The sequence below is a fragment of the Vigna umbellata genome, chromosome 5, assembly GCF_029865625.1.
Source record: "Vigna umbellata cultivar VRB3 chromosome 5, Vumbellata_1.0, whole genome shotgun sequence".
Classification (NCBI taxonomy): Eukaryota; Viridiplantae; Streptophyta; class Magnoliopsida; order Fabales; family Fabaceae; genus Vigna; species Vigna umbellata.
The window spans coordinates 15,946,446-15,961,317 of record NC_142169.1 but is presented as its reverse complement, the minus strand read 5'-3'; the positions used below and the strand labels follow the sequence as shown (position 1 = coordinate 15,961,317).

The following is a 14,872-nucleotide window of genomic DNA, read 5'->3' as shown; positions in this document are numbered from 1 at the left end:
CGAGTCAACTGCAAAGAGAGTTCTCGGTGGTTAAGGCGCGGTGGTCTGATGATGAGTATTGGAAGATATTCGTCCTCAAGCTCGCAATGATGATGGAACAAATCGAACTTGCAATTTATTCTTTTTCTGTGTTTCTAGATTTTCCTCTTTGTAGGGAATCGCGAGGATGAGATTAATTGACGCGATTAAAGTTAGAAACTTTCAATGAGTTTTTGCCAATAATTGAGAATGTACTTTGATTAGTGGTAAAAACTTTAACAAGAATTAATCAAGAATGTACTTTGACGTGATCTAAGAGTTAAAGAATAAACATGATTAGGTATAGTGATATTTAATTGAGAATGTATTTTGGTTAAATTTAATGAAGAATGTACTTTGATTAAGAGTGAGAATTCCAACAAATTAATTGAGAATTTATATTGATTAATTTTGAAATCTAAGACAATAATTAATTGAACAATAATCTTTACATAACAAATGAATAATCCTATTTTGAAAAAGCAGTGAAATCAACCTATTTTGTTTATCATTATTTTTATCTTTTTAAATCTTTTTATAAATTTATTTCTTTCTATTTTGTCATTTTTTCTTTAATATGTTAATGATCTTTATCTTCTTTATTGTTTATGTTTTATAACCCTTTTCTATAGTTTTTATAAGAACTAATTGGTTAAGAATCAATTATGTGTTCGTTGGAAGACGAGTTAGGGTTGAGTTTACCCTTTCTATTTTGTTGGCTAGTATCTTATGTTTAGACAAAATTGTCTATAAGGCTAAAATGTATAAACTCTCTCATATGTTTTGAAGTTTAACAAAACAACATTAAACGAAATAAGAATATGTATATGTTATCACTAGAATAATGAAATAGCTGAAACATAGGTCATAAGTTAAATACTCTAAAAACCTAATAACTTAGGAATGTCTTAGAAACACATTTAGGCTTAAACTAGATTTAACACTAAACAATTCCCAAAGTTAAAACATCAATGAGAGTCTTGCTAAATGCAGAAGCTATACTTTACCAAACGGTAATCAATTACAACTCTCAAATATATAAAAATATAAAACTTTCGAGATAATGTTTTTGGCAAGCCCTTTGAAAGTCTCAACTAATCTTCCAAAAACTTGTAGAAGACATCTCGCTAAACAATCTTGCTGGAGAAAACAAAATCTTAAAGCATTTACAATAGACTAGACGATACCATGAGCTAAACCATTCACTTCGTCCAACGATGAAGTCTCAATCAATGCTCTATATCTTAGTAAAAAGCTTAAATGATAAAATGCTACCCGAATGGTAGAAAATGTCAAAAGCACTTTGTTGTTTTGAACAACTATTAAATTTCATTAAATGCTCAACATTCAAAATCAACAAAACTGATAAGAGAAAAGATATATTTGTTCCATGCATATCTACTCTACTATGAGCAGATAACCCACTACACACATCCACCTGTTTCATCCAATACATATTAGAAATGGACGTTAGAAACAAAAAAAGACATTCACGAAATGTTCTCTCTATCATAAGTACAACCTACTTTTATCCAAGTACTGAAAAAGCAAGCTTGCTTTGACAAGTTGACTTTAACCAACGACTGCTTCACACAACAAGACTAAGAAGACATGATAATCAAGGCAAAAACCTTTAAATAAAAGATGTCTCAAAGAAATAATCAAGAGAATATCGTACGAAGAGAATAGAATACAAAAGAGAAAAGCAAATGTGTTGTGATGTGTTTTTAGAAAAAAAAGTTTTCAAAAATCTTCTAACTGGTAAAGCTTAATCGATTACATACTTTGTGTATTTAATTAAGTCTGTTAAGATTTGAAAACTGACTTATGCTTATCATAACTACTATAACGGTCATAGTTTTAAATATGTTTGACCAAGCATTTATTGAGAATCGATTACATTAATTGAAAATTCAATTATGTTCTTTGACTGTTGTAATTCTGTTACATGTGTTTAATGTAACCGATTACATTATTGTAGTAATCGTTTACTTTGCGTCAAGACTGATATAAACTATATATTGATGCATTGTTTGATTTTCTGGAGAACAATTGAAACTTACATTTTCATATCTGATTGAATTCATTTGAGAGATTTTACAGATTGACAAAAAGCTCAAAGAATCTTGAATGAGAAGAATTAGATCATCTTGAAGCATTCTTCAAGCAGATTATTGTACTACAAAGGCTCGTCATTTTCGCACAACTGAAGGTGCATTTTTGAGAGATCAGGAGAGCATACTTGCAATCTTGGATTTTTTGTTCCCTATACATGTGGCATCAGGAAGAAGAGTGGTGTACTCCTGACTTTGAGAGGGGATATCTCAAAGGGTTGTTGCGACAAGAACAATGTAGTTCTATGTCGGAAGGTTTTATTGTTTTATATTTGATTGAGAGTTTGTGAGGTGTTTACATTTTGAGAGTGGCTCTTTAAAGCCTTAGCCGTAATACTTTAATCATTATAGTGAATTACTCTCTAATCTAAGGTTGATTGGGAGGGTGACTAGAAGTAGGCATTAAGGTCAAACCAGTATAAAAACTGAGTTTGATTTTCTTCTCCCTATCTCTTTACATTTGCACTTACATTCTGTAATTGTTTTTACACGCATATTGTTTCATTGCAAAAAATTGCTTACGGCTCAAGAAAGATTTCAAGAACACTATTATTTGCGAAAAAGTTTTTAAAAGTGCAAGATTTTATAAACCACCAATTCACTCCCCCTCTTGGTGTTGAGATACAAAGTCCATCAATTCTAACAATTAGCACCAGAGATGGTTTTCAAAAGTTATTTGAAAAACAAATCGATTACTCTTTTTGTATAATCGATTATTCGATCCTGATGGCGCTTGTGTCTTCAACATTGAGGAAAAGTGAATTTGAACATGACATGTTACTTGCAATGAAAAATACATTTATGTTACTAGTGGATATCATGAGTCTTTCAAAACAGGAATATTTTAGAAGTATCCATAGAAAATAAAAATCGGCATCAATGTCCTAAAGACTAAAGAAAAGGAAGTTGATATGCTAACTGAAAAGTTCACCAAGTTCTTAAACATAAAGAGGACAAATGAAAACTGCAAAAGTAATCAAAAGACCACTAAGGATCAAAGCTTGCAGGAAAATGATCTCAACATGATGGCAAAGTTAAATGTTACTAGAACCAATTTAGAGCATGAAGAGAAATAGTCCATGTGGTACTTAGACAGTGGATGCTCCAGGCACATGACAGGCGATCCAAACAAGTTTACAAGTCTCTCACACAAGACAAGCGGTCATGTCACATATGGTGACAATAATAAGGGTAAAATCATTGGAGTTGGTAAAATCCAAACACCCTCTTCATACACTATTGACAATGTACTGCTTGTTGAAGGGCTGAAACATAACCTACTTAGCATAAGTCAACTATGTGATAAAGGCTTAAAAATAACCTTTGAACCAAATGATTGTCTTATCAGTAATGGCACCACAGATAAACTTTTGCTAATAGGGAAGAGGTACAATAACAATTATGTGATTGATTTTAAGAATAACTCTTTTAAATTTGTTGTTTGTTTGTTAACTAAAGAGGATGATGTCTGGCTTTGGCACAAAAGACTTGCTCACATACACATGGAACAGTTGAATAAACTTGTTTCTAATAATCTTGTTGTTGGCCTTCCAAACATACGATACACTTTTGACAGACTTTGTGACGCTTGCCAAAAAGGGAAGCAAACAAAAATGTCCTTTAAAAACAAAAGAGAGATGTCTAGTACTATACCTCTTGAACTATTGCATATGGACTTGTTTGGCCCTTCAAGAGTCCAAAGTCTTGGACATAATCTGTATGGTTTGGTAATTGTGGATGACTATTCTCGTTTTACTTGGACTTTTTTCATTATTGATAAAAATGAAACTTTCAGAGTTTTTAAGAAATTTGCAGCTACAATATAGAATGAGAAGGAGCTAAAGATCAAGTCCATTCGAAGCGATCATGGTAGAGAATTTCAAAATGAGTTGTTTGATAACTACTATGTAGAGATGGGAATTTCACACAATTCTTTTGCACCAAGAACTCCACAACAGAATGATGTTGTTGAAAGAAAGAACAAGGCCTTGGAAGAGCTTTCCCGGACTATGCTTAATGAAAGAAATATGCCAAAGTACTTCTGGGCAGATGTTGTCAGCACAACTTGCTATGTACTCAACAGAACTATTGTAAGATCCATGCTTAAGCTCACACCCTATGTGTTGTTCCAGGAAAGCAATCCAAACCTCTCACACCTAAGGATATTTGGTAGTAAGTGTTTTGTTCTTAACCATGGTAAAGAGAATTTATGAAAATTTGATTCTAAAGATGATGAGGCCATCTTTATTGGATATTCTCTTACTAGTAAGGCATATAGGGTGTATAATAAGAGGACTTTATGTGTTGAGGAGTCGGTACATGTTGCTTTTGATGAGTTCATTGACTATCCTTCTAACCAAATGCATTCAAGGAAGACTGTAGATGTAGGTGACTCTACAGGGCAAGAAGAATAAGAACATGTAGAAGCTCTTGAAGATGAAACTCTAGAGGTTACTGTTGATCCTCCTAGAGCTGAAACTGTGAAAGAATGGAAAACTCCTAGGAATGTTTCTACACTACATCATTGGAGATATCACAACAGGAGTTTCTACTCGATGACAACTTAATCAATTTTGCATGAACGTTGCATATGTTTCAAAGATTGAACCTAAGAATATTGATGTTGCTCTTGCTGATGAGAACTAGATGATGGCAATGTAAGATTAAATCAGTTTAAGGGGAACAATGTGTGGTAATTTGTTCCAAGAAAAAGAACTCAGCAGGTTATTGGTACAAAGTGGGTGTTTTGGAATAAAATGGATGCCTATGGTGAAATCATCAAGAATAAGGCCAGATTGGTTGCAAAGGGTTATAGTCAAGAAGAGAGAATCGATTATGATGAGACCTATGCTCCGGTGGCCAGATTGGAAGCCATAAGAATACTTCTAGCCATTGCTTCTATGATGAGATTTAAATTGTGTCAAATGGATGTAAAGAGTGCATTTATGAATGGGTACATTAAGGAAGAAGTATTTGTTGAACAACCTCCTGGTACGAATGACTAAGTGAGTTCTTAGTCAAGAAAGAATTCACAGGGGGTAAAGTTGATTCAACCCTCTTTATCAAAAATTCTGGAAAGGATAAACTGTTTGTACAAATTTATGTTGATGATATTATATTTGGTCAACTAATCCTATATTATGCAAAGAATTTTCAAGGACCATATAGGATGAGTTTGAGATGTCCATGATGGGAGAACTCACCTATTTTCTAGACTTCAAGTGAAATAAGATGACAGTGGCATTTTTATTCATCAATCCAAGTATTGTACATACCTGTTGAAAAAGTACAAAATGTTGGAATGCAAGGAAGTTGCCACACCAATGGCAATCAACTGTTATCTTGATCTAGATGAAAAAGGTAATTTAGTGGATCAAAAGCTTTATAGAGGTATGATTGGATCTCTGTTATACCTAACTGCTAGTAGACCAGACATCATGCATAATGTTTGTCTTTGTGCTAGATTTCAATCACAACCAAAGTGTCGCAACCGGAATCGCGACGGGACGACGATCCAAAAAAGAAACGGGTTTTAGAAAAGAGATTTGGAGTCGCCACCATAGTTTATTCTGGAAAACTACGGAAAAACCATAAAACGATAAGACACTGTCCACGGAAACCAGATTCTAGGTTCGGGAGTCGGTTACGCGTAGGGAAGGTGTTAGCACCCTACAACGCCTGCCCTAAGGCAGTACCTTTAACTGAATGCACGAATATGATGTGGTTTTCAAAATGTTTAACTATTCCCTAAAATAAAACTTTAAAGAAACAAAATATATTTTTTAGTTTTTTGGGCCCGACAAGGATTGACCTTGCTCCTACGTATTCTCATTCAGAATGAGAAATCAGGGTTACGTAGTTCTTTTTGGGAAACTATTTGAGAAATTTGTTTGGAAATTGTTTTGAAATGATTTTGGATTTTGGGAAGTGAACCTGACAAGGACTAACCTTGCTCCTACGTATCTCCACTTTTGATGGAGAATCAAGGATTACGTAGTTCTGGGTAGCAAGACTATTTGTCGTTTAAAATTGTTGATGTTTTCGATTTTTTTTGAAGATTTTATACCTTTTTTGTATTTTGTTTAAGAAAGAGAAAAGGTTGTTAGCACAAGGACGATGCGTGCGATCACACATGTGCATAAACCTTTAAAACATATTTTTTGGTTAATTTTACTTAAGGAAAAGAAAAAGTTTTTAGCACAAGGACGATGCGTGCGATCACACATGTGCCTAAACCTTTAAAACATATTTTTTTGTAATTTTAATTAAGAAAGCTAAAAGGTTTTTAGCACAAGGACGATGCATGCGATCACACATGTGCCTAAACCTTTAAAACATTTTTTGTAATTTCGATTAAGAAAGAGAAAAGGTTTTCAGCACAAGGACGATGCGTGCGATCACACATGTGCCTAAACCCTTAAAACGTATTTTTTGTAATTTTAATTAAGAAAGAGAAAAGGTTTTCAGCACAAGGACGATGCGTGCGATCACACATGTGCCTAAACCCTTAAAACGTATTTTTTGTAATTTTAATTAAGAAAGAGAAAAGGTTTTCAGCACAAGGACGATGCGTGCGATCACACATGTGTCTAAACCTTTAAAATATTTTATTATTAATTAATTTTTTTTATAAGAGGATTTAAAATGTAAACAAAAGAGAAAGAAAATAAATAAAATAAAATAAATAAGAATAAAAATAATAAAAAATATAAAAAAAAAATAAAAATAAAAATAAAAATAAAAAACGAAATTAAAAGGGAGACAACAAAATAATGATAATAAAAAATAAAATAAGAAAGTAGAATACATAAAAATAAACCCTAAAAAAACGGAAATAAAAAAACATAAAATAAAGCAAAATGGAATAACATAAAAAGAAAATAAAATAACATAAAATATAATAAAATAAAATAAAATAAAATAAAATAAAATAAAATAAAATAAAACCAAATGAAATAAATAAAATATAGATAGAAGAGAAAACGAATAGACGAAACAAAATAAACACAAAAGGACAAAAATATAAAAAAGGAAAACGGAACAAAATCATTTTTGAGACTTCGTATTAAATTATCTTTGCTCGTCTGCTTTATCTTATTACTCCTTCTTAAATCTATATACATTTTTAACTACCCGGACGAAATTGGGTATTAACAGCTGCCCCTCTTTACTTAGATTTTACTGGATAATATGTCAAAACAAAGTTTTTATATTATTAGAGTAAAAGATAAGTAAAGATAGAAATACTAATTTCGTCTGGGTTTGAAAGAGAAAAAGGGAGAATAACGACCAATTCGAGCATATAATGACCAAATTTAGGGAGGAGATTACAACGCGGCAAAAAGAGTTTGGCCGACGCCCAAAGAGAGGCGATTCACCCAACAAAAAAAACTTGGATTCAACCATTACCCTGCAGAGGGCCCATATCGCAGAACAACAACCTGGATTTGACCATTGCCTTGCAGAGGGTCAATATCACAGAAGAAAACTAAAATTCGACCATTGCCAAGTAGAGGGTCGTTAGAAAAACTAAAATCTGGGCTTGACCATTGCCTTGCAGAGGGCCAATACCGCAGACAACAACCTGGATTTGACCATTGCCTTGCAGAGGGTCAATATCACAGAAGAAAACTAAAATTCAACCATTGCCAAGCAGAGGGTCATTAGAAAAACTAAAATCTGGGCTTGACCATTGCCTTGCAGAGGGCCAATACCGCAGACAACAACCTGGATTTGACCATTGCCTTGCAGAGGGTCAATATCACAGAAGAAAACTAAAATTCAACCATTGCCAAGCAGAGGGTCGTTAGAAAAACTAAAATCTGGGCTTGACCATTGCCTTGCAGAGGGCCAATACCGCAGACAACAACCTGGATTTGACCATTGCCTTGCAGAGGGTCAATATCACAGAAGAAAACTAAAATTCAACCATTGCCAAGCAGAGGGTCGTTAGAAAAACTAAAATCTGGGCTTGACCATTGCCTTGCAGAGGGCCAATACCGCAGACAACAACCTGGATTTGACCATTGCCTTGCAGAGGGTCAATATCGCAGAAGAAACTTAAATTCGACCATTGCCAAGCAGAGGGTCGTTAGCAAAACTAAAAATCTGGACTTGACCATTGCCTTGCAGAGGGCCAATATCACAGAACAACAACCTGGATTCAGCACCTTTGAAGAGTTAGTAGAAACCGAGCAAAACATAAGGGTTTTCGAACAATTCCCTGCTTCCTTTGAGATGCATGATGTAATGTCATGAGGATGCATGAATGCACAAACACATAGACATTCGTTCCGTTCTTTTCATTTGCTCTTGCTTTTTTTCTTTTTTCCCTTTTTTTTTTTTTTTGCCATTTTTTGAAAATTCCATGTCTGGAATCCGTTATCAACATCGTCGTCGAGCTTGATGTACATTCAAAACGCATTCATTGAAAATAAGGTCCAGAGGCAATGAGTCTTTTAATGAAGAGGAAAATAGTGTAACCATGAGTTCAAATTCCCTTTACTGCTTTTTGCAATCCAAACTAGCTTGAACCCGAGATAGTGTGGGACATGGACATGACAAGTAGATGGCTGAATGGTTATCTGTGCGCAACATTAACATCTGAGTTCACCTTATTTAGGGAGGTGTTGTTAATATTTAAGCGTGCGAGGCTCACAAGATTGCCCCAACTTTTGTTGCACATAGTAGGTATGATTTGGAAAAGTGGAAAGGTTTGGGTAGGGAGGATTGCCCCAATCCGACGATACCTTTCTTGACGAAATGGTTGATGAGGAGGCTTCACAACATGTTTTTTCATTCTTCATCTTTGACTTTTTCTTCTCCTTTTTTTTTTTTTTTTTTTTTTTTTTTTTTTTTTTTTTTTAGCGATTGCGTCACTCACCACATCATTTCCTTCCAGAGTTAAGTTCACGAGAAAGATCAGGACAAATATTCTTCAGTCAGTGTGGACTTTTATTGGCTTGTACCGTGGCTAAAAGGCAAAGGGTTATGAAAGAAATGGATAGTGAGGGCCCAAATAAACGCTTAAACGTTCAATTATTTTAACAAGAATCATCCACAAGGTGTCAAGTCGACGAGCCTCCGGGAGTTTGAAACTCCGGGCATCCTTTTATCATTATTTTTGCTTTTTTTTTTTTTTTTTTTTTTTTTACTTTCTTTTCCCATTTGGTAATTCGTGTCGTTGCCCCCTATTGTGGTCTTTTCCTTTTTCCTCTTTTTCTCTTTTTTAGGCTTCTTTGGTTTCAGAAAATTTTCTAATTGACTTTGGATACTCTTGATGTACCTTTCGGACTGACATCGATATGCCAATGATTCTTGTATAGGGTGACGAAGAAAAATAGTTATAACTTACGGCTCAAAGGAGGTGCAACTGGATAAATTTCTTTTATCATTTGGGTGAAGAAAAAATGGCCACACGTCATTCTGAAGCTTACTCGCCTTATTTCCCACGACTTTAACGCTGGAACAAAACTCCGTAGCGATTGACACACCGACTTCATTTCCTTCCGTTTTTTCTTTTGTCTTGTTTTGCTTAGACTGCCCTTTCAGGTTTTCAATCTAACATACATTCTCTCTGCTTCTTCTTTTTTTTTTAACATTCCCCAATCAATGTATCATCAGACAGAGGCACCATGATGAAAACTGCCCCGACATGACAATCCTTTTTCTTTGGGGGAAATGAAAGGGTTAGGGGTTCAAGCAATATGAATGCAGATGCTTTCGTAGAAAAAGAACACAAGTTAACCAATCAAGAAAAGATTCTGCACAAGTATTTTTCAAAACTTTGTTTGTTTTTGGCTTTTGAAAGTACTATGCCCTTGACGACTTTATTGACAACGAATTCGACATGTGTCTTTCCTTTTCGCCTTTTTCTTCTTTTTTATTATTATTTTTTTTCACGACATCCTTCAGGAACGAGTTTGTGCTCGATGGATATACCCGTGATGCTTTAATTATTATCAACTTCCCTTTTCCTTACTTTACTTTAAAACCCAGTGTGACATGAATCGTGTCGAAAGAAAAAGCGTAAAAGTTGAATAATGGATAAAACTGTATGGTATTTATTGAATGAAGTAACACAGTATACAACATAATTCAAAAACAGTGCTAATATCCCTTAGTGGCATCCCCTATCACGGAATCATCATGCGTAAAACTTTTTTACCGCATCGGAATTAACCGGTAAAGGTAACTCCTCTCCATCCATCCTTGTGAGAATTAGTGCCCCTCCAGAGAATGCCTTTTTTACTATAAATGGCCCTTCATAATTTGGGGTCCACTTGCCTCTGTGATCCTTTTGTATAGGCAAAATCTTCTTTAACACCAGTTCGCCTTCACGGAACTCCCTTGGGCGCACCTTTTTGTCGAAAGCCTTCTTCATTCTTCTTTGGTACAATTGTCCGTGGCACGCCGCTGTCAGTCTCTTTTCTTCGATGAGATTGAGCTGGTCAAACCGAGTTCGGACCCACTCAGCTTCCTCCAATTGGGTTTCCATTAAAACTCGTAGAGATGGGATTTCCACCTCAAATGGAAGTACCGCTTCCATCCCATACACAAGCGAGAAAGGTGTTGCCCCAGTTGACGTTCGTACTGATGTACGATATCCATGTAAAGCAAAAGGAAGCATTTCGTGCCAGTCTTTATAGGTGACCACCATCTTTTGCACGATCTTCTTAATATTCTTATTAGCAGCCTCTACTGCCCCATTCATCTTTGGACGGTAAGGAGAAGAATTAAGATGATGAATTTTGAACTCCTCGCATAACTCCGCCATCATCTGGTTGTTCAGGTTGGTGGCATTATCAGTGATAATCTTGTTAGGTAACCCGTATCTGCAGATCAACTCCTTTTTTATGAATTTGGTCACCACCTTTCTAGTCACGTTGGCATAAGAAGCAGCCTCAACCCACTTGGTGAAATAATCGATCGCGACTAGTATGAAACGGTGTCCATTTGACGCTTTTGGCTCTATAGCTCCAATAACATCTATCCCCCACATCGAAAATGGCCACGGTGCCGACAACACGTTCAAGGTCGTGGGCGGCACATTGATATTGTCTGCATACATTTGACATTTCTCGCACTTCCTCACGTGTGTACAACAATCATTTTCCATGGTCAACCAGAAGTAACCAGCTCTCGAGATCTTCCTGGCCATTGAGTGCCCATTCATGTGTGTGCCAAATGTACCTTCGTGCACTTCTTTCAATATCAATTCGGCTTCCTTTGCATCCACACATCTGAGGAGAACCATGTCATGATTTCTCTTGTATAAAATATCCCCATTTAAAATAAAGCTGCCAGCCAACCTCCTTAACGATCTTTTATCGTTTTCAGATGCCTTCTCAGGATATTCTCGGGTCTTAAGATAGTGCTTGATATCAAAATACCAAGGTTTACCATCCACCTCCTCCTCGATGAAGTGACAATATGCTGGCTCTGCATGGCTCTTCATTTCAATCATTGGTAATTCTGCATCTTGGCAAACTTCAAACATTGATGACAAAGTAGCCAATGCGTCTGCTAATTGATTATCTTCTCGCGGTATGTGGTTAAATGTGATGGCATCGAAATACTCCATTAATCCTCTGATGTAAGCTTGGTAAGGAATTAATTTCGCATCTCTAGTTTCCCACTCTCCCTTCAACTGGTGGATGACTAAAGCTGAATCTCCATACACATCCAGAATTTTTACCTTGGACTCTATCGCCGCCCGAATACCCATAGCGCAGGCCTCGTATTCTGCAATGTTATTTGTGCAATTAAAACATAACCTTGCTGTCATAGGTATGTACTGATGCTCTGGAGAGATGAGAACTGCCCCTATGCCATGCCCCATCACATTCGAGGCTCCATCGAATAATAATGTCCACGTTTCTTCGTCTCGGTTTTTTCTGCCTTCTTCGAATAGAGCCATGATATCTTCATCGGGAAATTCGGGCTGCATTGGCTGATAATCGCTGATGGGTTGATGAGCCAGGTATTCTGCTAACGCACTCCCCTTGACGGATTTCTGAGTAACATACACGATGTCGTATTCTGACAATAGCATTTGCCACCGAGCTATCCTTCCAGTAAGAGCGGGCTTTTCAAAAATGAACTTGATAGGGTCCACCTTGGATATCAACCAGGTTGAGTGACTCAGCATGTATTGCCTTAAGCGATGAGCAGCCCACGCCAATGCACAACAAGTTCGTTCTAACGACGAATATCTTTGTTCGCAGTCTGTGAATTTCTTGCTCAAGTAGTATATAGCGTGTTCTCTCTTCCCAGCTTCATCGTGCTGACCCAACACACAACCCATTGACTTATCCAACACAGTTAAATACAAAATGAGCGGTCTTCCTGGTTCAGGTGGACGTAATACGGGAGGGTCTTGCAGGTATCGTTTGACTTTTTCAAAAGCGGCTTGACAATCCTCATTCCAAACTACAGCCTGATTCTTTCGTAACAACTTGAACATTGGTTCACACGTAGCGGTTAATTGGGCGATGAATCTAGCAATGTAGTTCAGTCTACCCAGAAAACCTCGAACCTCCTTTTCTGTTCTAGGCGCAGGCATTTCTATTATCGCCCGTGCCTTGTCAGGATCCACTTCTATCCCTTTTTGGCTAACCACAAAACCCAACAATTTCCCAGATTTCACTCCAAACGTGCATTTGGCTGGGTTTAACCTGAGTTTATACTTTCTCAATCTCTCAAATAATTTCTTCAAGTTGAGAATGTGTTCTTCTTCCGATTCAGACTTTGCAATCATGTCATCCACATAAACTTCGATTTCCTTGTGCATCATGTCGTGAAAAAGTGCAACCATCGCCCTCTGATATGTTGCCCCGGCATTCTTGAGCCCAAAGGACATCACCTTATAGCAAAAGGTTCCCCACAACGTGATAAAAGTTGTCTTTTCCATATCTTTTGGCGCCATCTTGATCTGATTATATCCTGAGAAACCATCCATGAATGAAAATAGCGAAAACTTGGCTGTATTATCGACTAGAGTATCGATGTGCGGTAGTGGGAAATTGTCTTTTGGACTTGCACGATTCAAATCACGGTAGTCAACACACATCCGAACTTTACCATCTTTCTTGGGTACTGGTACGACATTCGCCACCCATTGCGGGTATTTCGCCACAGCCAAGAAACCTGCGTCAAATTGTTTCTGCACCTCTTCCTTGATTTTCAAAGACATCTCCGGCTTCATTCTTCTTAGTTTCTGTTTGATCGGGAGGCATTCCGGCTTAAGAGGGAGTTTATGCTGCACGATATCGGTATCCAAACCGGGCATATCATTGTACGACCAAGCAAACACGTCCTTAAATTCCTTCAATAGGACTCGCAACCTTTCTCTCACTTCCTCTTTCATGGTGGTGCCGATCTTTACTTCTTTTATCTCGTCCTCCTCACCCAAGTTGAGTATTTCGACATCTTCCTGATAGGGTTTTATTTCCTTAGACTCTTGCTCCACTAATCTCATTAGTTCCGGAGAGGGTTCTGAACCATCTTCATAATCATCTTCCGTATCATCGACAGGGTGCTCCAGATTAGGGATATCGACATTGTTATTTTCAAAACATTCATTGTCATATCTGCATTATTTAAGTTTTCGAAAAAAAGAATAAATAAACAAAAAAAACGATGGAGAGGGCTAAATGATGATAGAAACGAGAACAAACACGATTCAAATATCACACTGAAAGCAAAATAAAAGCGTCAACCCGTAAGTCATGAATCCTAAAGCTCCGGGTAAAGCAATAGGATCAATTAATATATTACATTTCATTCGAATTAAACATCACGGGTAAGTCCATAATCTTCCAATTGCTGAGCCGCGCATCCGGGGAGCAAGCCCACACGAAGTTTGAGCTTTCAGATCCAGCTTCCTCTTCCACGACCGCTATATGGCTAGTGTTCACCCATCCAGCATTGCGAAAACTCTCCTTGATATCACAAATGTGAATCTTCCTCGTCCTTGGTTCTCGTCTCTCCATCCGAGCCAGACTGCGCTCCCTCTTTTCCTCAATCAGCCTCTTCTTATCCTCCTTGCTCGGCTTGTACCCTAGGCCATACCTGTTTTTGTTCTCGACCACCTCCAATGGGAATGTGCGACCCTGGCCGTACTTGCCTAAACCGTTCCCGTACTTATAGCCTTCTTTCAGCATAACCTTGGCCGCCATGATAGAGGCGCATGACAGATATGGGTTTACTGGAAATGGTTCCACATAGGTGTTTCCCACGATCTCCAATGATTGAAAGGCTATCTCGAGAGCTTCCTCGGCTGCTTCTATATAGCGGGCGGAGGATGGCCCACTCACCAGGAGATCCTCCTCTCCAGAAACTATCACCAGCTTATCTCCCATGACATATTTCAGTTTCTGGTGCAGTGTGGAAGGTACAACTCCCGCAGAATGGATCCATGGGCGACCCAATAGACAACTATAGGCTGGGAGGATATCCATGACCTGGAAGGTTATTTGAAAGACACATGGGCCAACCTGGACCGGCAACTCTATTTCGCCCATGACTTCCCTCTTGCTACCGTCAAACGCTCTCACAATCATAGAACTTGGCTTCATATGCATTCTGTCACAAGGTAGCCTCTCTAATGTCGTTTTGGGCATGACATTCAGGGAGGATCCGTTGTCCACCAACACGCGTGCTACGACGTGGTCCAAGCATTTCACGGAGACATGGAGAGCCTTGTTATGCCCTCTCCCCTCAGCAGGCATTTCCTCATC

The 14,872-nt window shown here is 37.4% G+C and overlaps 1 protein-coding gene across 1 annotated transcript; it reads right to left on the bottom strand.

Annotated features, from left to right (window-relative positions):
- Positions 1-10,278: 10,278 nt before the first annotated feature.
- Positions 10,279-14,863, bottom strand: LOC148197816 (uncharacterized). The gene is made up of 4 exons (XM_088115641.1): positions 13,934-14,863; positions 12,654-13,671; positions 11,856-12,563; positions 10,279-10,724 (listed from the first exon to the last, which is right to left on the bottom strand). Exons 1-4 carry the CDS (start codon positions 14,861-14,863, stop codon positions 10,279-10,281), a joined length of 3,102 nt encoding a protein of 1,033 aa, XP_087971767.1.
- Between the last annotated feature and the right edge of the window lie 9 nt (positions 14,864-14,872).

What these genes read in the sequence shown, in the direction of transcription:
- LOC148197816 (XM_088115641.1), bottom strand. Translation starts at nt 14,863, where the DNA reads ATGCCTGCTGAGGGGAGAGGGCATAACAAGGCTCTCCATGTCTCCGTG. An exon ending in GGAAGATTATGGACTTACCC is followed by an intron (nt 13,672 to 13,933) that starts GTGATGTTTAAT and finishes CCTAATCTGGAG; the next exon opens with CACCCTGTCGATGATACGGA. An exon ending in ATACGAGGCCTGCGCTATGG is followed by an intron (nt 10,725 to 11,855) that starts GTATTCGGGCGG and finishes ATCGTACATCAG; the next exon opens with TACGAACGTCAACTGGGGCA.